This window comes from Empidonax traillii, unplaced genomic scaffold, assembly GCF_003031625.1.
Source record: "Empidonax traillii isolate 1590-97213 ecotype Southwest subspecies unplaced genomic scaffold, ASM303162v1 scaffold670:size792703, whole genome shotgun sequence".
Lineage (NCBI taxonomy): Eukaryota > Metazoa > Chordata > Aves > Passeriformes > Tyrannidae > Empidonax > Empidonax traillii.
Window position 1 is genome coordinate 387,747 of NW_020955863.1, and position 22,812 is coordinate 410,558.

The window sequence follows — 22,812 nt, forward strand, 5'->3', positions numbered from 1 at the left end:
GTCTTGCAGCTGTTCGTCTAACAGGTAGAAACCAGTCACTTTTATCAGAAGATTGCATGTATACCTGTAAATACACTTGTATCTGTTAATTGAACTGAGATAAAATAAAAATTTATTCTTACAGGAAATGCATCTGCTTTCATATTGTTTGTACTTAAATTATTTTAATGACATTTATATAAGTTCCAGTTTTAATGTTTTGATGTGTATGCTCTCTCTTTCTGTACCTTCTGCTTTGGGAAGTTTGAGAGTTGTCTATGCAGAAAATAGAAACACTTTCTCACCAAAATTCTGGGCGTGGAAGGCAGACAAAATGGTTTTCTTGTGCTTTGCCTTCAGCTAAAGCTGTAATAGACTTTCAGAGGTTCTTGATTCATCAGCTTGCTACACTTTTGTTATTTTTTTATTTATAATATGATTCTCATTTTTTTCTGGCTGACAGGGTTAACAAAGCCTGTTTGTACTTAAGGAAATGAACTGTCTTTCACTAAATTCTGGAGGCAAGGTTGGATTTGAAAGGAAGGGTTTAAATATTGCATGTTAATTAAAGTAGGAGGGCTCTGCTTGATAAAGCTTCTGATTGCCACTCTTTGTTCTCTTGGTAGCATTTCTATTTGCAGGGAAAGGCAAGTCTTTCAGTTTTTGCAGAGCATGGGTTTCCCCTTGGTAATATAAACATTTTTGTGATAGGTGGAATGTGGTGACCGAAAAGCCACTTGAGGTCTCAGACGACCTGGGCTGTTACTGGTGTGTGGGGATCTGCAGTCCTTAATGACAAATGCTTAGCAGGAAGAGCTGCTGTAAACTGGGAAGAATGAAAAAAGACAGAACTGGAAATTAGTCCCGAGTAACAGACCTAGAGTGTAATTATGTGTAAAACTCAGAATTTGTTGAGTTCAATGGCTGTTGTACAATTAATGATTACTAGAGGAATTCAGGAAAATGCCACTGTGATAGGCAAGAATGTGTGTCTCAGAATATTTAAGTACAAATTAGGGAAAAAATTACATTGGTAGCTCAGACAAATTTCCCAAATAAGCATTAAAAATGGCAATTGCTCAAAATTAATTGACTTAACACTTTCTGACAGTAATGGCACAGTGTCAGGAAAGCCTTCAAGGCTAAGCAAGACTTCAGTGAACTAACTGAAAATTATTAGAAAGTTTTCCCATTTGATTTACCAGGAGTCAGAGGGGTCTCGTTAGCCCATGTTTTGCACTGTGCATCCTGGATATTACTTTCTGAATCGATATTAATGTAGGTTTTTTCAGAAGTTTTTTAATTTTGTCCAAAAAATTGCTTAAAAAAATACAAAGGGAAATTCTTTTCCAAGGGGGAAAAAAAATTAAAAGAGATATTTGATCAGAGGAAGATAAATCAAAGATAAAAAGCTGGATACTTCTTACCTCACCTCATCTCAAAGCTGAGCTCCAGATCTTTGACGTCCTCCTAACTACTTAGACAGAATTCCCTTTTCCTTGTTAGCAGTCTATTCACCTAGATCAATTTCTGTAACAGTTCACCATGTTTCATTCCATTCTCCATTTTTCCTTAAAGTTAAACTCAGCAGTCAAGCCAAGATGAAAAAGCAGGCTTCCTAATGCAGGTTCTACTGGTTCAGCTCAAAGAGTGAGATGTGATCCTTATTTCCATTCAATAGAGTACATGTGACTCAAGGGAGCTGACAGAATAACCTTCAAAGATCCTTGAGCTTCCTGTTGTTGTCCTTTTGTGACTCATCTTGTGTTCTGGTTCCCCAGGTCTTTGTTCCAGACAGGTTTTTTTGGAAGCACCACAAGAACTTAACATGAATCTTGCAAAATAGCCACAAAAATCCCTTTTAATCTGAAAAAAAAATAGGAAGTGCATAGGTGGAAAACTGCAAAAGGTCTTTGTACAGTTATTAGAAGAAGAAATAGAAAATAGCCACTCTTGTGACAACATAAGGCAGAAGAGAATTAGGTCAAACTAAATTATTTTAGCCTGTGGTCATAGAGAAAAACCATGCACCAGCTGCAAACTAGAAAAATCTGTGTTTGGATTTTTTTTTTTGTACTAGAGATATTTAACTCTGTTATCACAACAGTGAAAGAAGAGGGCATTTCAGCATATGTTCTTGTGAGTTAGCAATGGGAGTTCTGAGTATAATTACAAGGAACTTAATGGCTTTCATAATTCTAGAAGGCAGTAGGGGAGGTTATTTGGTAATTGAATGTAGTATTCTAATTTTCTCTGTTGTATTTTGACCAATTAATAAAAAAAAATCCTAGCATCCAGTCATAACAACACTGGAATGCAAACCTGTAAAACAGTTAATGCTACAATATTCAAAATTAGGTTGTTCACCACAGCAAAGTAATAAATAATTGATAATGGTTGGTTTATCTTTTTAATTACAGTCTCCCTTTATTTGTGCCTTCAGTAGCTGTGCATTAATATTATTTCATTATTAATATTGCCTCTTTCTGGTACAGAGCTATGATAAATGTTTTCTTGGATCTTCGGAGACTGCTGATGCAAATAGAGTGTTCTGTGGCCAGCTTGGAGCAGTATATGTATTCACTGAAGCACTCAACCCAGCGCAGATTTTTGCAATACATCAGTTAGGACCTGGATATAAGGTAATAATGGATCTTAATAGCTTCAAACTGGAAAAAGCACATGATTGATAGATATAATCCTAGTATAGATATAATCCTCCTAGTATCATGTACATTTTTTTATATGATTTGGTTTCAGCAAAAGAAGACTATTTCTTCAAGTATCCTAACTAATCTTGACTTTCCACCAGCTTTTTGGAAGATGCAAGTTTCTTTAAAGCTTAGCTGAAATATGTTTGTATCTTAAATTTATTATTTGGGTCATAATCAGATTAGAGAAATTTTGTATTCGGTGTACTGAATACCATGGGAATAACTTTCTGGTCTACTCTGTGTGTCTAAAACCTGAGTTAAGGCAGATTAACATTCAACAAGGAATAATAAACCAATTCTGTCAAATGCATGGTTTCAGACAGTTCTGCTGAAGTACCAGTTGAACTTTTTACTCATGCTTTGCCAGTGACATTTAGGGGACAGTTTGGACAAATTAATGGTGCATGCATAAACATGGATCCCTAGTCAGACATTTATGTGCCTAGTGGATAATACCTGAAAATGTATCTAACCCTTGGTAAACACTATTGAATTTCTACAATCAATTATTCCCAAATCTTCTTTTTTATTATTTTTGAAATTTGCTGTTTAATCTGAACTAGACTTTCAGTTTTTTGATATATGTAATATACTCTGAAAGTAAAAACCTTTAAAATCCACAAATAAATACCAACATTTAGATTCTAGTAATATTAAATTTGTGTGCTGAAAATGATTGCTCTAAATCATTTGATGATAACTAGCACTTGAGTGACAGTGACAGTTACAAATTCTTTAATGGTAGGTATGTAGTGTAAATAACCAAATATATGTCAGGGTTACCTGGAGAAGAGGAAATCTATTGTATACAGTTGATTGATAAAAATGTCTTGAAACTAAAAGTGTTCAGTCAATCAATAGATGTGTATTACCTGTGCAAACAAGGAGTATTTTATTCCAAACTTAATACTGTATTAAGCAAATATTTCCACAAATATATTTTGGTCATCCAAAAGAAACTAATTTAACCTTATACTTCTTAATAACAAATGTAGTAAACCTTTATGAATTTATTAAGTTCTTGGATTTGCAGTAGCATACTGATGTGATATCAAATAGGAATAATATTTTCATGTGTTTCAAGAAGTGAAAATTACTGTGTAAGGTTTTGTGAGTATTAAAGGGGCACGTAAGGCACGAGTGCTTTCATGATAAATATCTCTGGTAGTTACTGCACTAACCTTATTACAGTGTTATCAAATTGCCTGTCTTGATTCATAGGCTTCCATTAAACTACATTTCTTCATACATGTAGCTTCTTATTGACTTTTTAAAAATTTTAGGTAGAAAAATTTAAATTTTGGGGATATTTTTCTTTGGTATATCATATTTTTTAGGTTTTGGTCATGTACCCAGCACAGTTAATGGCCCCTTGTTCTCTGAAGGAGTTTCCTTCCTTGTCTAAAAATCTGAAAGTATGTTTTACTAATTAATAGTAGCTAAAAAGAACAGATTCCCAGAGTGGACCCTAGAAATAACTTTTTATTTAACTTCCTTATTTCCCAAAAAAAAAAAAAAAAAAGGACAAAACAGGAGACTTTTTTCTCACCTTCTTCCAACCCAAGATCTATTCAGATTCAAAAAAAGGAACCACATCCTGTAATTTAGAGATCTCAGGACACCAATTGTAGCCTTCACTCAAAGCCTGCCTCTTTCACGTCTCATTTAACTTCATTTCTTTAGCTCAGAATACTTCGGTATGGTATTTCTTAGTCCAAAGGAGCCTCAATTGATATGTAGCTTGAATTGCTGAACATTAGATCATATTCTTGCTCTTACCTAACTTCATAAAGAGCAACTGTTTTAGATGGATTGTGAACTTTGGTAGTGCCAAACCTTTTCTCCCAAAGGAAGATTATTCAAAATACTTGAGAATTTTTTGAGAGTGTCTTTGTAGATATGTTTTTTTCTTCCCTATGACAGTCTGTGGTAGTTCCTTTGATTTACAGTTCGTAGTGTGGTCCATTATATCTGAGGATCTGATTCTTTGGTGGAAGCAACCATCCCTCTGCCTACTTTGTTCATGAAGAGAGACTATGATTTTGCCTGTCATTCAGCTGCCCTCACAATCATTCATAATGCCCCTAGTCTACAATGACCACCACTGAGACCTCTGGAATGCAGAGAAATATGCATAATCTACCAGCATACAGGACATACAGGCACACAGCCTGTGAATATACATAGTATGAATTGTTGTAAATAACACCAAAGGCACAAAGTTCAGGAAAAGGCAGATCTTGATCTACAGAGGAAAATGAATCTGTTGTACCCTGTCCCATCCCTGTTCAGTGGTGCAGGTAGGATTAACTAGAGAAGTCATTAAATAAGCCTTATTTATTATGCATAGCAAATAATTATATACTTATATATAATATTTCTATTATTTATTGCACATTACATGCTTATTACAGAACATTGTAACATAGAAACAGTTAATAATACTTCCGTTCTGATATTGCTCAGCATGTCCTTCTGAATGGATTTGTTTGTAACCAGCATGACTTAGTAGAAAAATTTATTTGTTGATCAAATAGATGTTTCAGTTTTAAATAAAAAATAAACTTTCACTTGTAGCAGAACTCGGGTTTTTTTCCCCCCACAAAAATTGTTACATTGTCTGAGTAGCAATATTGAAAAACTGACACTCTTAGTAACTATTGCAAAGAAATGACTCATAATCCAAATTTGAAGAGGGGAGAAGGGGCAAATATACTTGTAACAGAACTACATAATTTGTCTCTTCCCTGTTGAGTCTTCCTAAATTAATCCATAAGTTATCTTGAAATTTAAAATTATATTTAGTAGAAACATAGTAGGATTCAATATTTGCATTCCTAGGTTTTGACCCTAATAAAGCATGCTCATTTTGAGTCTTGCCATTGCTGAAAAGGACTTTTACCTACTGTGTTGATACTTTGAATTGTTAGAGATGGAAGAAAGAAAGAGGAAATGAGAACATGCTCTCGCTGTGCTTATTCTGCTGCTCATCCTTGTTCCCAGGCAGCAAAGAAAAGCCTGTCACAGCTGGGATTCCAAGGGGCTGATAAACAGAATAGAGGGGCAAGGAAGGTAATGTGGGAGAAAGAGATGCATCTGATAGCAGGGTTTGGTGCTGTCTATAAAGGAATGTTTCTGAAAGTCCTATCCTAGCGGACCTGGGAAATCTGTGCCACTTCTCTTAACCCTCCCATAGACGTTTCAAAATAAGTTATCAGATTATTCCATATGTTGCTCTTGATCAGTGCTGCAGTATCAATCTTTTTGTTACATATGAAGGCTTGAGTATGAATACACTCATGCATACACATAAGCAAAATAGCACTGGAAGTTCAAATTTGCTTAAGCCAATTATGTAGTAAAAACATTATTTTATTCATGATTGCTGAACTTACAGTAGCAAAATGGAGTGAATAGTAAATCAAAAAGCAGCACTCTTGCTGCTAAAGGAAAAGGGAGAGCTGCTGGTGTTTAAGCAATTCTTGGCTCCCTCAGTTCCCTCTCCCATTCCTGTAGGAGCTACAACTATTGTTTTTATGGATCGTCTATATATTTTTACCTTATATGTTGAACCTAAGGCTCTTTTTTGGCAGCTTGATGCTTTCACACTGCTTGTACCAGACCTCAGAATTGCATTTCTTCAATGACCAGTAACTTACCATTTGCAATTTTAGCTCATGTGCTCAACAGCCTTTGCTATCTTCCTGAGACTGTGTTTTCCCAAGTCCCCAGGATGGTATGCATATACTGAATTTCTGTCCTCTTCCTGTAGATCAATGTTAGTAATAAAGGAATATCATACTTCAGAATTTGTAACCTCTCTTTCCATTCTGTATAGTAATCTTTTGGCTAGGAAACCACCATTTCCAGTTTATGATCACTTTTGTTAGGCTTTGATGGCAGAATGTCCTTTTAATTCCGTTTCTCAAAAAAGTGTGAGGCAGTATTATATTGTTTTATAACTTATTTGTGCCTGACTTTCAAATAGTGATCTCTGATAAATTCTTGAGGCATATTGAACACTAAAAACTAGGACATATATTAATGCCAAAGTTTGTTTATAAAACTGATTTAAGTTAAGCAGTTTAGAATGTTGCAAAATTTAATGGCAATGAAATTATAAATTTTTTTGTTGAAATGCTTTGACATATTTAAAAAAGCAAAGTTGTGAAAAACTGTATAGTGGAAGAACCTTCAGAGTTTTGGAATCTGACGAAACTTAGAGGCATGAAAGATTTTCAGGGTAATAGATATTTCCGTTTGATAAAACATTAAAATATAGTACATGCAGCATGCAGGTATCTTTAGAAATCAATGAAATCACTATATTTTTTCCTCTGCAGAAAGTGCACAGAGTATCTGTATAGCTTTAGGGGGAAATACATCATCACCTTCCTTGGGAAAAATCTGTAATATGTAGCAGTCATTTCCTGATAACTGTTGTAGGCAGCCATATCAACAGAGAGCCAGCTTTCAAGTTCTAAACATAATACTCCTTCTTTGGGGTTTTCTACTTCAGTAAGTAGTGTGGCCCAATAGGAACATTTCTAGAGTAAAACATTTAGCGCTGAGGATTGAATACTCACAGTGTGTAGATGGTGGGGGTTTTACTTCAGATTGGTTTAGGCTGATCCTTTAGGCTGAATGAGTGTCACCATTTGCAGGACATTGCAGTTTCAGCCTTTGGTTCTGAACAGCTTTGCAGTATGAACAGGGTAGTAAGTGGGAATCACTGGGAGATTCCCTACAAAACAGACTTCTAGCCCAAACGCGAATCACCGAATGGCTCATATTGTTTGAAGGGACAGCTGGAGATCATCTGGTCTAACTTCCTTGCTCAAACAGGGCCATTTACATCCAGTTGCTCAGGACTATGTCCAAACAGTTTTTTAAAATCTTCCAAGATAGAGACTCATTACCTTGCTGGGCACCTTCACAGTAAAAAAGTATCTCTTCATGTTCAGAGGCAACATCCTGTGTTCCAGTTTTGCCTATTGGCTTGCATCCTGCCACTGGGCACCACTAAGTACCCTGACACCATCTTCTTTTCACCCTCCCTTCAGTTATTTATACTTGAAATCCCTTCTGTGGCTTCTTTTCTGCAGAATGAAAAGTCCCAGCTCTCTCAGTATTTCCCCATAGGAGATATGATTCAGTCTCTTCATGATTTTAGTGGCCCTTCATTGCACTCCCTCAGTAAGTCCATGGTTTCCAGTGGGAGCCCAGAACTACAGGTGTGGTCTCACCAATGCTAAGTAGAGGGGAAGAATCACCTCCCTCCATCTGCTGGCAACACCCCTCCTAATGCAGTTAAAGATAACATTGTCCTTCTTTGTCAAATGTAGATTGAACCATTCAGTTACTCTTGCCCTTACTAGTTGTGTTTTCTGCTATGGTACCTGCACCTCATACATTTTCAGCATGGCATTGCAGCCTCCCTTCTGCCTGACATCATCCAGCATGGGATGCTGCTGACTGACAGATCTGCTCCAAGGGTTCCCCAGCAGCTGCTTTCAGATTCCCAGTCTATTCAGATTATGCCCCACATACAAATCCATACAAATGGATTCTAGTCACAAGACCTATTGCCGTGTGTCAGTCGCTAGAGCAGATGCAGATTCCCATCGTTTGGCTGTAATCAAGATAATTTTGTCAGCATTTCCAGCATCATTGAGAGCTCTGCAAAGGCTGGATAGGGTTTATGGGGTTATGTTATTGGTAGGAACCTCTACTTTTTTTTGAAAGAGCAGCTGATAAATTGCCTGTTTTAATTCTAGAATGGAAAACAAAACCACTAGTGATGGTACTTTCAATAGTTTCATGACATTTCATACTAGGAGGGGAAGGGGAAAAGGAGATTTGATAGGAGACCAAAGCGATAAGGAGTATTAAGATGGCTATATGCAGTGTAAAGCAAGGCAAATTAACCTCAGAAATAAATTATTTTAGACTGAGTAAATCTTAGAGAAATATAAAATATTTGTATTTCTTAATTAAATGGGGGAAATTTTAACAAATTTCCTTTCTTTGTATCAGTACAGCACTGTATTACTAGTAGTCTTCTTGCCACTGCTAAATGGTTGTTACAATAGTTATATGCCAAGTAAATCTGACAATGCTTTGCAGAAAGGCAGAAATCTATCTTCTTGTGCTTGATTGATTTGTCAGCGTTGCCAGAAAAACTTAGTTTTAGATAAGATATGAGTCATGGTATGTTTAGAGTAACAGAATTTTTCAGCCTTCCTTGGAAAACCTCTGAGTTTAAAAATCATTAGTTTGAAATATGGCATTTATAATTTTTATTGGAATTTTATTTTAGTATAAGTAGCTTGTTTGTATATACTTCTGACTGTTAATTTAGGATGGATTTTAATGCTGTTCAAAAATAACCATTCCTTTAATCAACATGATATACCATTTTATATTCTAATTTGAGTGAGATTATATAAGATAAAATACAAAGTGATTAATTTGTTATTTATTTTTAATGTGTTGTATGCTTACTTTTTGTTTTAACGTATTTATAGCTGCTTAATCTGACATTTTTTTTTTCGGATAGTTACTTCTGAAACTTGTTAACACTGATGCTGAAAGGAGAGATACTACATACAATACCAAATATTGCATTGACGTATTGGTGTGGTGTAGAGTAAATAAAAAAATTGTCTAATTGTTCAGTAGCATTAGGCTACTGGTAAATAAATGAAAACAAAGTTTAGTAGTTTCTATGTGCCGTCTCAAGTCCAATGTAGTCTTTGCACATTTTGTGGCAAGGTTTTTGTCTAAATTAATTACTTTGTAAAATTTCTGGGTTTTTTCAGAGCACATTCAAGTTTAAATCTGAGAGTGACATTCATCTGGCTGAGCACCATAAACAAGTGCTATACGATGGGAAACTTGCAAGTAGCATTGCTTTTACTTATAATGCAAAGGCTACTGATGCTCAACTATGCCTTGAATCCTCACCAAAGGAGAATCCTTCAATCTTTGTACACTCCCCCCATGCTCTTATGCTTCAGGTTTGTGCTGCTAAATTGATGTTATGAGATTACTGTTAGATGAACATCACTTGGATAACCAGAGGATTTGTGTGCTAGTGTACAGAGATTGTTATTTTGTATTATATAAGCTCTTAATGTAGCTTTCACTTGACCTGTTCTTTCTTTACTCGCCTTCTAAAGCAAGAAAAGATTATTTCTCCCTTAAGAAATATAGACTTCATACCTTATATAAGGCACAGTTTGCTATGATACTGAAGTTTTTCTGTTTAATGTTTGCCTTAAATATATTGAATATAATGTATATATAAGTAATGTAAAAAAGTTAAAGCAAGTTTACATTCAATTTGGTGTTAAATTGCTCCCAAATTATATTTTTGACTGTCCTTTAAAACTGAGATTAATTGAAGTTTTTCCCTTTTTTTATTAATTTAGGATGTGAAAGCTATTGTAACCCACTCCATTCACAGTGCAATTCATTCCATTGGAGGGATCCAAGTTCTTTTTCCTCTCTTTGCCCAGTTAGACAATCGACAGCTGCACGACAGTCAGGTGGAAACAACAGTTTGGTAAGCTACTTTCAACTAAGATAAAAACTAAATAAAGCTTAGAATATTTTTTGTTTTATTTTGGGAATGTGGAATATTTTTCTCCATTTTACTCTTGGTTCTTTGAAAGAAATACTATTTTTTTAAAAAATAGTTTACTGTACAATATGTAAATTGTATTAATATGATGAGATTTCAGATGGAACTGGCATAAAATTGATATAAGTAAATAATGAATTCAAATCACTCTAGAATCTTTAAGGGTAGCTGGATAGTTTTATATGAGTTCTTCCACCTTCTGAAAGAAACCAATGTACTTTTACTTGACAGTGCAATGTCAAGCTTCTCAAAGTCTGTGTCATTTGAATCCATATTTCATAACATTCAAAATTAATTCATTCATGGTCAGAAAGTCATAGAGCTATAATCAGTTATGAGTTGCCATGTTAAAATTGTGACAGTGGTTGGGAACAAACTAAGAGTGTTTTAAGCCAGGACCCATGAATTCTCTGCTCTGATACTATGGAAGATATCCCTAAGTTGAAAAGTTTGTGCAGATGTTAGATGAATGCTTCCATATGTATCCTGAAAAGGACTACTTAAGAGTCTGTCAGTACTCATGCTGACTTAGAATCATGGAATCCTTTAGGATAGAAAAGACCTTTAAGATATTGAGTCCAACCATTAACCCAGCACTTTCAAGTCCACCACTAAACCATGTCCCTCGATGCCACATCTGCACATCTTTACCTCTGAGGATGATGACTCCTTACTCAAAGCTAGCTCAGCTATAGTTATTTTTGGAAAGAAGATCTCTTGCCACTTGTTGGTCAGAGTAGGCTCCTGTCCTAGTGGCAACATAGGATATTTAAACTTCTCAGTAAAAATGTGTGGCCTAAACCTTTGGAGGTAACAAAATTGAAAAGGTAGTGCTGAAGAACTGGTATGGTTTTCCTTGTAGGATTATTTGTAACCAAAGCCTGAGAGAGAGCACTGTTTAGGGGCAACATAAGCTGACTTTTGTATTTGAATAAATTGATAAAATAGATGCATAATGTAGAACACATGGCTTATTTTCCTGCTTAGAATATTATTCTATTATTATTCCAGATATTTCCTATTGCATTAGATAGTTCATTAATAAATTAGTTAACTGAAAAAATAACAAATATGAAAATTGCCAAAAATTTTGAAAAATTTAATTGAAAGAGATACATTGGCATAATTTCTTGTGAAAGATCAATTTTCTCAATTTAAGAAATTAATCAATCTGGTGATGTTTTGTCAGTCATCTGTTTTCCCCCCTGGGAACTCTAATATGTAAAGCTAAGATGACTGCTGGTTTTTATTTGTTTCTGTAATGTGAAAAGTTTATGTAGTTCATGAGAATATTTTAGTGCAATGTTAGAAGTAATAACACAGTCTTAAAAATTGTGAATTTTGCTTCCAAGCACTGTAGTGGTGCAAATTATTTCTTTCAACATTAAAGACAGAAAAGTTGATTGTGTATTGGGTCATGTGTGATATTTACTTTTTTGTAGTCTGTTTTGCAGGATGTACCTTGCACTGAAGTATGGTGAAGTAAGGGAAATAGAAAAAGAAAAGCTTGATTTGAAATAAACTCAGAAAAAAAATACCTTTATATTTTATTTACTGGCAAAGCAGTAAGCAAAAAGATTTTACTCTAATTTAAAGAAGATTATCTGTGTATGTGTCTCTACACAGGAATAAAATACATGTTAAATTCATTAATGATCTGAATCTGTAATAGAAGACTAAGCAGAAACTAGATCTGTTTAAAAATTGGGTGATAATGTAATGTAAGTTTTGGAAGTTGAGATAAAGACTAATTCTTCCCAAGTATGTGGTCTTCCCAGTGAGTGAGAACATTCATAATCAATTTAAAATGTACAGAACATTTCTGGAGTTTGTTGAACTGTAAGCAGAAAAAAAAAATTGTTCTTGAATAAGTCAATGCATTCCTTCTATAATTAGATTATATTCTAAACTGAGATCTGTAATTCATTATATGATTGTACGACTGCATAATACAAGAAGATGTGATCCTAACTCAGGAACATATTCAAGAGTTTTTTAAGCAAACGGCTGCTTGTTAAGATGTAACATAAATGTTGAATTACCACAGTTTTGGTGTATGTGCATTATTTTCTCATATTTTGTTTAATGGGATATAGTTATTGAGAACAGTAATACTTTAAGTGGACAATGAAGTAGGCAAATAGAAGAACACAAGATTTCTGGAATCAAAGAAAGGAGGTAATGGGGAGAGGGTGCTAAACATGGAGAACAAGGCTACATTTGAAGTTCATTTGAGGAGTGGAGTAAGGGAAGAGGTATGCCTACTGAGTCCTTTCCTTCTTTTCACTTATTTCTTAGATTATTCTCTCTCTTTATTTGTTCCTTTCCAAAATGCAAATATCAAACTATATCTGATACTTGTTTATACCTTTCTTATCTATGAAAATATATCTACAACAGCAACACAAGTTTGCCCCAGTTCTTTCTGAAAAGTAGCTTGTATTCAGCCATTAGAATCTATAAATTTTTATAAGAATATAAACTTGAGGCCCTTTAAAAAAAAAAAAAAAAAAAGAAAAAAAAGAAGTAGTCCAGATGGTGCTTCATGAAAGTATATTGTTATGTTTGTAAAGGCTTGTAGAATGCAGAATTTAATTTTTTTCTGGTGGCCAACTGGAGGAACGCAGCAGTTGTTCCTCAGATAGTTGTGCTGCCTTCTGTCCTAATGTTTCCTGGGAGGTGAGGATAAATACCTTGATATTCTGGTATAAGTGTCCTAGGTTTCCAGACTACTTCTGAATCTTTCTCACCTTCTCTTCTGGAAATATCGAAACCTTTTAATAACTTCAGGGTTCTCAGTTACTTGTTTTGTTTTTTGGTGGCATTTTTTTAACATTGGAAGAGGTTTGTTAATATCACTGTGAGGGAACACCTTGATTTTTAATCATCTTGATCCACTTGCAATTGCAATTTTTCTTTATTAATAGATTCATTGTAAATTAAATTTTAAATTATAAAGCAGGCAATATGAATATATCAAATTTGTGTTTTAATGGTATTTTTAATAAATGTTCTTTATTCCTGTTATATGTACACCCCTGTGTGCCTTATCTACATCTTCTATTTGAGTAAGTATTGAAATTAACCTACAATTCTGCTTCTGAAGCACTGAATAGATTCTTATGCTCTCATACACTGAAATTAAAAGAATGGAAACTGTTCATATCTTAAGTATTTTTTTCTCAGATGAAGTAATGCACCCTCTGTTCAGGAGAGTGGTGCTTAACTTCATTTCCAAGACTGCTGCTTTTCAGCCTGCTTTTCATTACTCTGGTTAGAATAAAAAAAATTAGCAATTTAGGTCAATAAGGTGTTTATATAATAAAAAGAAATATAAAGTGCTTGTGGTGCACTGAACATGACTGGATGCTGAGTGCCCACCAAAGCCCCTGCATCACTTCCCTCAGCTGCCCAGGGAGAGAAAATATATCAAAAGGCTCTTAGGTCAAGATAAGGGCAGGGCGAGATCATTCCCCAATTACTGTCACAGGCAAACCAGACTTGACTTGGGGAAATTAGTTTAATTTGTTACCGAACAAATCAGAGTAGGATAATGAGAAATAAAACCAAATCTGAAAGACATCTTTCCTCCACCCCTCTCTCTTCCTGGACCTAATTTCACTCCTGATTTCTTGATCTCCTTTCCTCAGTGACACAGGGGAATGGGGAATGGGTATTCCAGTCAGTTCATCACACTTTATCTGTGTGGCTTCTTCCTCCTCAGCAAGAGGACTTCTCATACTCTTCCCCTGCTTCAGCATGGGGTCCCTCCCATGGGAGACAGTTCTCCATGAACTTCTGCAATGTGGGTTGCACAAGGCTGCAGTCCCTCAGGAGCAGACTACTCTAGTGTGGGCCTCACAGGGTCACAAGTCCTGTCGGCGAACCAGCTCCCACATGGGCTTATCCCTCCATGGGGCCACAAGTTCTACCAGAAGACTGCTCTGGTATGGGCTTCCCACGGGGTCAAAGCCTCCTTCAGGCATCTACCTGCTCTGGTGTGGGGCTCCTCCATGGGCTAGATTTTTGCTTCACCATGGATCTCCAGCCTCACCATGTTCTTCACCATGGGCTGCAGGGGAATCTCTGCTCCCATGACTGAAACACCTCCTGCTCCTCCTTCTTCATTGACCTTCCTGTCTGCAAGGCTGTTCCTCTCACATGTTCTCACTCCTCTCGCCAGTTTCAGTTGTTGGGTGGGTTTTGCTCCAGCTCTTTCATGCCAGAGATGCTACCTCTCTTGCTAATGGGCTTGGCCTTGGCAAGCAATAGGTATGTGTTGGACTAAGCTGGCATTTTCTCTGTTGGATATGGGGAAAGCTTCTGGCAGCTTCTTACAGAAATCAACGCTGCAGCCCACCTGCTACCCAAACCTTGCTATGCCAACCCAGTACAGTGTTTTTTTCTGTTATGAAGCTGCTGTTGTTACATTTGGTTAAATTATATGGTAATATGATAGGAATTTGCTTTGTTCACTTGTGGTCTATTGTATATGGTTATGAATTAGTTTGAGTCTGCTGAGCACTGACATACAGACTGACTCTGACAAGGTACTGGGTTTGCAGTCTTTGGCACTGACCCAATTTCATCCCAGAATAAATAACAAATGTTAATTCGTATGAGATTGTTGATTCAGACTGTACCATATTGGGAAAACATTTGAAAAGAGAAGGAATTGTAGCTTTTTCCTTAAATAGGTGAGGTCATTCCAAGAATTGTTTTACATACTTTTTCTAGAAATTCCTAACTGGTTTCACTAGATTGCATACACAATACAATAAAATTTAAAAATATGTCTACTGTTTATCATACTAAATAAATACAGTACCTTAACTCCTTAAAGGTGATATGTACACCCACCTAGAATTTGTAGCAAAGTAAATGCAAGCAACTTTTCAGACAGTTTTATTGCTGACACTATTTTCACTATTTAATATAGGTAACCCTCTTACAGAGTATATTGCCCACCTATTCTAAGTCAGATATGGAGACGTTGAAGGAGGCAACAACTCCAGTTCTCTATAAAGTTTATAAAGGTTCCTTTCGCATTGTTAAAATGTAAATGTTTAATGTGTTTTGCTTAGATCAATTAATATCTCATTAGGTTTGTTTTTGGGTTTTTTGTTTTGTTTTTTTTTTTACTATTTCTTATATTTAGATGATGAGATTTGGGGTTCCTGTCTGGTACTGTTGCTGCATCTACTTTTTAAGATTAATAGTTTGATTAAAAAAAAAGGCAGTTTTCCTGTCAGTTTCCACAGATATGAAACAGCACAGCTCGATAGGAATTAAAATTTGATGTATTGATTTTTTTATTAGCTTATTATGAAAACTCCGTGGATTTCCAATAATTCTTATTCATGTCTTTAGTTTAACTAAATTTATCTTTAGATCATGATAGCTAATAAGGTGAATGCCAAGTAGTATCCTAGTTTCCTAACCTGTCCTCTCATCCTGTCTTTCAAGACTTTTCTTGTCACAGCTGGCACAGGTATTTAAACTTGAGAGTAAATATGGAAGTAATTATTTCTGAGGTTGTTACATTTGCCTTTTTGCCTCTGATGGAGAGTCCTGGTCCACTGCTACCTGCAGTCTACAATTTAGAGTTTGCAGTGTTGAGTGCTGATAACTCTCTCCCCATGCCTTTCAAAGGGAAGATTGTTGAATATTGCTCCTAAAATTTCACATCTCTAGTGTAACGTAGATGTGCTCAGAGAAAATTGGTTGTACTGGAATTTTTCTAAACTGTGACAGCAGGAATGTGACTTGCCAAATCAGACTGCCTGGATGATAGTTCCACTGTATCATCTGGTAGAAATCCTTTGTAAACTCATAAACTGTTGTACCTCTGCATACTCCAGAAGATCCAAGGACTATTAAGGGGGGCTAGTTAATTACTTGAGTCTGTACCCCAAAATATTTTGCCTGTAAGCAGAGATGACTTGCCTCTTTAGTTCTCCCACATAACACCTAGTCATATTACTCGTGTTTAGGAATGAAACATGTTTAGTAGTCTTCTTTTATTGGCCTCGTCCCATGTTACAAAAACAGAAATCAAAAAGGCAAAAGAAAGAAATCATTTCTCCTTTCTCTCCAGTAAGCTTACAGACAGAAAAACATAGTTAAACTAGAAGATAAAGAAGCACTTTAGAGAGCTACCATAGCTGTAGCTCATGGAAACTTCCTCTCCATCCCCACCATCCAACCATCTCTTCTACTCTGGGTTTATCTTACCTCCAGCCTGGTCAGGGGAACCCTTCTTGGCTTTGTGGCACACAGGCTTTAGTGGCCATGACTGCATAAATATGAATGGAGTGATTATTAATGTTGCAGCAGAGCAATTGACTGTTTTAAAACACGCACATATTTTTGATTTTGTGATTTAACAGTGAGTATACCTTGATGAAAATCCATTTTGTATTTCCAAAAAGTATTGTAAGTGCAGTGAAAACAATTTCTCAAATCCTTGCTTAGCCTTCTTGCCCTTATTTTCTTCCTGAAGAACTGAAGTAAGGAAGGGGAGATCACCTCTTATTTTCTGTGCATCATAATATATTACCAATATGTTGCTAGTCCTTCTCCCTGATGATTTCTAAGTTCATACTATGAAAAATAGTAAATATTCTGATAAAGTAAGAAATTTCTTAATAAATCAGGCAAACTCATTTAAAACTGTTTGTTAACAATGCCATGTAATGGTCAGCCAGCAGATGAAGAGTAATAATAATAATAATTTACCTCAATACAGACAGTATTGTGTTCCGAGTACCACTTTATCTGTTTATGCTAAGATTAGTTTTCAGTAAGTGTCATATTAACAGCCTGTGATGAAGTTGATCATATAATCTTTTTGTATTATTTTGGAGAAGCTGACAATACAAATGGAGTAAGTTTATAAATGTTCCTTTCCCAAAGAGAATCAGATAAAACAAATACCTGCGTCATTCTCTTTTATATAGACTCTTAAAGTGTAATCATCTGTTATTCATCAGCATACTTCGATCTTCACAGAAACATGCCTACTTTAACTAAAAGTGCCTTTTGTAAAGCCCAATCCAAATAACTTTGTAATACACGATACAAGATGAAACTTAAATTCTCTTAACAGAGAAAACTATCATGGGAATTAGAAGACAAGAGAAATTGATCTGTGTGGTGCTTTAAAAATAAAATAGTATAAAAGAACAACAACAACAAATCCAAGAAAAAGTTCACTTTTATCCTAATGATGCAAATTCCTGACTTTGAAGGTACTTCTAAGCAGTATCATAACCATTAGAAGTACTACATTGCCATGCTTTGGTCTACAACCTTTTCCCCTGCTTTTTAGTAATGGAAAACTACTGGAATATTTTTCCCTGAAATTATTTATTTTTCCAGTAGATACCATAGTTCTCTGATTTACTGTTGGTTGACATATATACTTTCATTTTCTATCTGTATCTTTGCTGCACTGCAGACAAACTGATCTGTTCAAGGTAGGGCATGGTATAGAGGAGATGTAGGAATGGGCTGAAGTATCCTTTATATTTGCCTTTGTATCTAGGGAAGTTGACAATAGGCAAGAATGGAGAGAAATTTTGTATGGCAGTGCACAGAATTTTGCAAGTTTAATATAAGCCCTGCAGCAATCCGATGCATGTTAGTTGCTGATAAGTTTGTTAAATGCTGTTTAAAAAATTGTTTTAAATTCTGTTTAAAAAAATGTTTATCTTAGAAGACAGTCTCTAATCAATATTATTTCCCCTCTGTCACAAACAACCTTTTTAAAAGCATGATTTTGGCAACCTGGTTGTGCTGCTAAAAATTTTTACATTTCAAATCTTCAGGTTTAATTTCTTTTCAGCTGCCAAGGTGACTACATTAATTGGCTATCCTTAGAAATTGCTAAAAGTTCTGGATACAGTCCTCTAAATTAGACACACTAAATTCTTAGGATGCAATATTGAGGAGAAAAGATCCATTACATCAGTGTGGATTTTTATATCTAGATACACACACATAAATGTTGTCTTGAGTTCAGTCTGAGCATGTGAGGAAAGAGAAGTTTTGAAGAGCTTTGGAAAGTTTATCTGAGAATACTGTTAGGTCTTCACAGGCAGATTGAATGCTCTCTAGCGTAAAGCGTGTAAGGTAGAAAACATAACATGTAAAACCAGTGTTGTGTGTAACAGCTGTTAATTAGTGCATCTTATTCCTCCTTTCTCCCTCAGAAAAGAGGTTTCATCTGAAACAACTGTAAGCAACCTCTCTTGGGAAAAAAAACTGCAAACACTACATACACACAAAACAAAACAAAACAAAACAAATCCTCCCCCCCCCAAAAAAAAAAACACACTCAAAAAGAAAACCAAAAAGTCAGCCCTACCAACTAAACACATAATCTGTTCTCTGCCTAGCTCTGATCATCATCATTTTCAAGGAGAAATAACTTCAGTACTGTACATGCCATGATAATTTAAAAACTTTCCATTTTGATTTTGTAGTTCTTCTAGCAGTTAAAATATTGCAGATTTTTTACTTACTTCATTTCCTGCATTATAACGTGGACAAACTGCTAAATTTAATTATAATGCTAATTTTTATCGATACTGTGGTCCTACACAGTATTCATCTCAAACTTCATTTTGTCTCTATGTGCCTGCCAGATGGTTCTCCTTAACTGCTGCTTTTTCTGGTACTTGGATTTTTTTTTTATGTGCTTGAAGGTGTAATGATGCATTCACATGTGCTATCCCAAGATTTGAATTACTATATACTACAGTCAACTGTATTATTTATGGTGGCAATCTCAGATAATGCAGAAGGATTAGGAGCTAGAGTTACTGCTTGCAGACCTGAGATGACTCTGTGGAGCTGAGTACCTTTATGTGTCTGGATTGATATATATTAAAAGCCATTTGGGAACTGAGTAAAAGCATAGCTCATTCACAAAGGTATTGGCTGAATTAATACATTTTCCTGGAACTAGAAACACTGGCATCACTTTGCAGTAACAATTAAGGTAGCTCTGTGCAGAGCTAATCCACTTAGGCAAAATTAATTAGTTCGGCCACAGCCCACAAGAAGATGGTTAATATCTAAAAAGTGGTATTTGAACTCTGCCTGGTTCTGAATTATTACACTTTTTTGAGTCAGTCTTTCTGACACAGAACCAGCTTGCCTGTTTCTGTGTCTGTGGCGTGGTTAGATATAAGCTGGTCACTGATTGACTTAAATTATTTGAGTTGAATTGTGGTTTTGTGTGCTTAAATAGAAAGAAAGAGAGAAAAATCTTTATTGTCAGGGTGTTAGTGTGTCTTATGACTTGCATTTAGAATCCTGTCAGAAGTTCTAATGGTTGTATAGAGATAGTACTGATATAAGAATAACTCTAGCCCCTGAGTTCACATGAAAATTCATAGAAAGGGCAAGTAAACTGCAATACAGAGAATAGGGCTTTTGATAAAGTACCTGTGGAATGAGAACTTGTTAAACTTAAGGCTGGTGGCATGTTAATGGTAAGCCAATCTTTTAAATCTCATTTTAAGAATATTTTTGACATTTCAATATAATATTAATATTATTTGGTATTGTAATTTAAATTCTAATCCTGTAAAGATGTATGCTATTTCTTAGCTTTATGCATAATGGGTGTTTGTCCTAAGTTATAAGGTTATTCACAGAGGATAGTAGTAAGCACCATCTATCCATATGACATTTTCTTTGACCTATTCAATTAAAAAGAATATTTTCTAAATATAAAGCTTCAGCCCTTTGTACGATCTTCTTATGGGTTTTCCTGTAGTAAAAATGATTAGGATCTTATTTTATGTGACAAATACAATAGAAACTTTTGGTCAGGGTATACAACCTGGTTTGATATTGATGTGGCAGCTTGACAGGCTGTTTTGATAAAAGCTTTGGAGTACTGTAAATAGATATTATCTGTGTTCTTTTACTGCTGACACTCTGTGGAGCATTCTGTATGTGATTTTAGATGGATTATTATGACCATTCAACAATAAAGCAAGACAAGGCACTATTTCATGTTCACAGCATGTACTTTGGCTGCACTGTGTACTTTATGCATGGCAACCTTGCTCAACAAATAGAATAAATCTTGTTTTCCTCAGCACATTAATTATTTTTTGATGCTGGCATGGATTAAGTAGTCTTAACATTTATTTCAAAGTAAAAGATTTTATTTGGAGAGCAAGTGAGCCATTAGATGACTAGTTACTGAAAGTAAAGTTGAAATTTATAAAGCGCAGGTTGGACATTTCCTTTAATTCACTTTTTCATAGCTGCTACCTGTGTGAGAGCTTTCATGGTTGCAGATACTTGTCTGTAAAGCTAGGAACTATTACACCTATTTTATTTTCAGAAATGGAATAATAACTTTATGTATACATTGTATATGCACTATAATGCATTCTGTCATCTGCCTTTTTAAGATATTTGGAAAATAATTTTAAATATTTCCTTTCTGTTACAAATATGTTTTTGTTTGCTTGTTTGTTTTTTGCTTTTCTTTGGTTTTTTTGCAACAGATGAGTGTATTTATGTTTCGCTCTCATCACCCAAGAATCAATTGTGGTTTTTTTCCCCCTATGGTGCATATGTTTCCACTGCAGGTTTTCATAACAGTTTCATGTTCTTGCCAATTCTATCCCCTGAAGTCTTTCATATCTCTTCTGTTTCTAAACTGTAACCTTTTCTGAACACTGTTTTCCCCTCCCTGTGATTTGTGAACACTTTGCTTAAAGATACTTCTGGGATGGGCTGCTAGGCAATTTCCGTGTGGCCTCTGAAGTGTTTCTGTGCTTTCCTAACTGGATGAAAAGTGATCCTCAACTTTTATTTGGTCAGGCCTAGATATTATTTCTGTTTTGTCTGAAGAAAGTATGAAGAAAACTCTCCACCCTGCTCTGGTTTCACTGTCGTTTGTGGTGGACATTATTGCCCATGTGCGTTTTCAACCATTTTATGCCTCATTTCTGTGGTAATAGTGACTCTAGGGACTAAAAGTGTGGAATGATGACATACCTAGTGGCTGCAAATTTTACTGTTGTAGCACAGTTAGTGTGGATGGTAAAATGTTTGACACGGCCCCTGCCTGCATCTAAGCACTGTCAGCTGGATCCCACAGCATCTCCTGCCTCTTTCAACTGCCAAACTTTTGGCTAAAACTGCGAGCTCCTGGACTGGATATTTAAAACCTGGGATAGTCCTGGGCAAACCAGGAGTACTGACAGAATGATTTTGTGCTTATTTGAGTATGAATTCCCACTCCCAACACTGTAATATGAGAAAAATAATTGGAGAAATTTGTTAACAGAAAAAGTAACATTTCTATTCTTTCAAGAATAAACCTCTTTAAACCTGTTTCTGTTCACTTAATAGCTGGTGATTATTCATAAAGTAACAGATTGGCTTTTCTGCATTTGTAATCTGAAAAATTTCCTGTTTTTTACATGCAGTGCTACCCTATTGGCTTTCCTGGTTGAGCTTCTTAAGAGTTCAGTAGCCATGCAAGAACAAATGCTTGGTGGAAAAGGCTTTCTAGTCATTGGCTATCTCCTTGAAAAGGTATGTTTGGAGAGTTTTTGTTCTTAGTACTTCTACTGTCACTGTGGTACTTTCAATCACTTGGCTCTAAGGATTGATTTCAGAAATGATGAGCAGTTATCACAAAACAGAGGTTCAGTTCAGCTGAGGATTACCTGTCTCCTGGACCAAAGCCCTTATGAAGCCCTGTTACTGTGATTTCATAATCTACATAATCTGAAAACCAACTACTGTCAGCTATACTAAGACTGATGCTTCTACAATTGAATTTCATGGCTCTGACATTCTTGAATGTCTGCTACTGGGTTTTTCATTAGCATGAGGTCAGTACAGCAATCATTTGAGAAGATATAATTATAATCTTACCCTCAAAAAATGTACTGAATTTTGAAGAAAAATGATAAATATTTTGTCTCAGTCTGCTCTCTTTGTTATTTGCAGCTAGGGAAACACATTTTTATAGTAGCATTTACCTTCACTGAATACCTAAAAGCAGACTATTTTCTATGTTTCTGTGTTTTCAGTTCTAAGCAAGTGTGATTTAGAAGGTCAAAAAACTAGCCTAAGGTGGTGGTTTTTCCTGTAGTAGGTTTTCTTGTGACATAACCAGAATGAATTTACAAAGCTGTTAGCTTTGGTTCTGTAAGTTATATACAGGCAGGCTAGTGAGCCCTCATGGATTCTCTTTCTCCTGAATAGAGCACTGTTGTTTACACACATTGAATACGTCATTTCAGAATGTTGTACACAAGATTAAATAAAAAAAAAAGTTTTCATACTTCTTCTAATTAACACCGGTTATTTATTTAAAGGATTTTGATTGATCAAAACCTAATTCTTGCGATGTATGCTGTTTTCTGAGGGATTTTCTGCTATATTCACTTAGCTATGGTTTTTACTGCATATTCACTCAGCTATATTCAC

General features: G+C 35.4%; 1 protein-coding gene across 5 annotated transcripts in view; it reads left to right on the forward strand.

Moving 5' to 3' along the window:
• The window catches only part of NBEA (neurobeachin), a 478,282-nt gene that overhangs the window by 109,922 nt on the left and 345,548 nt on the right, over window positions 1–22,812 (forward strand). For all 5 annotated transcript variants that reach the window (XM_027899474.1, XM_027899469.1, XM_027899470.1 and 2 more), the window contains exons 8-11: window positions 2,475–2,621; window positions 9,515–9,712; window positions 10,127–10,260; window positions 21,801–21,909. In XM_027899474.1, the coding sequence (XP_027755275.1) occupies window positions 2,475–2,621; window positions 9,515–9,712; window positions 10,127–10,260; window positions 21,801–21,909 (588 nt within the window). The remainder of the gene's footprint in view (window positions 1–2,474; window positions 2,622–9,514; window positions 9,713–10,126; window positions 10,261–21,800; window positions 21,910–22,812) is intronic.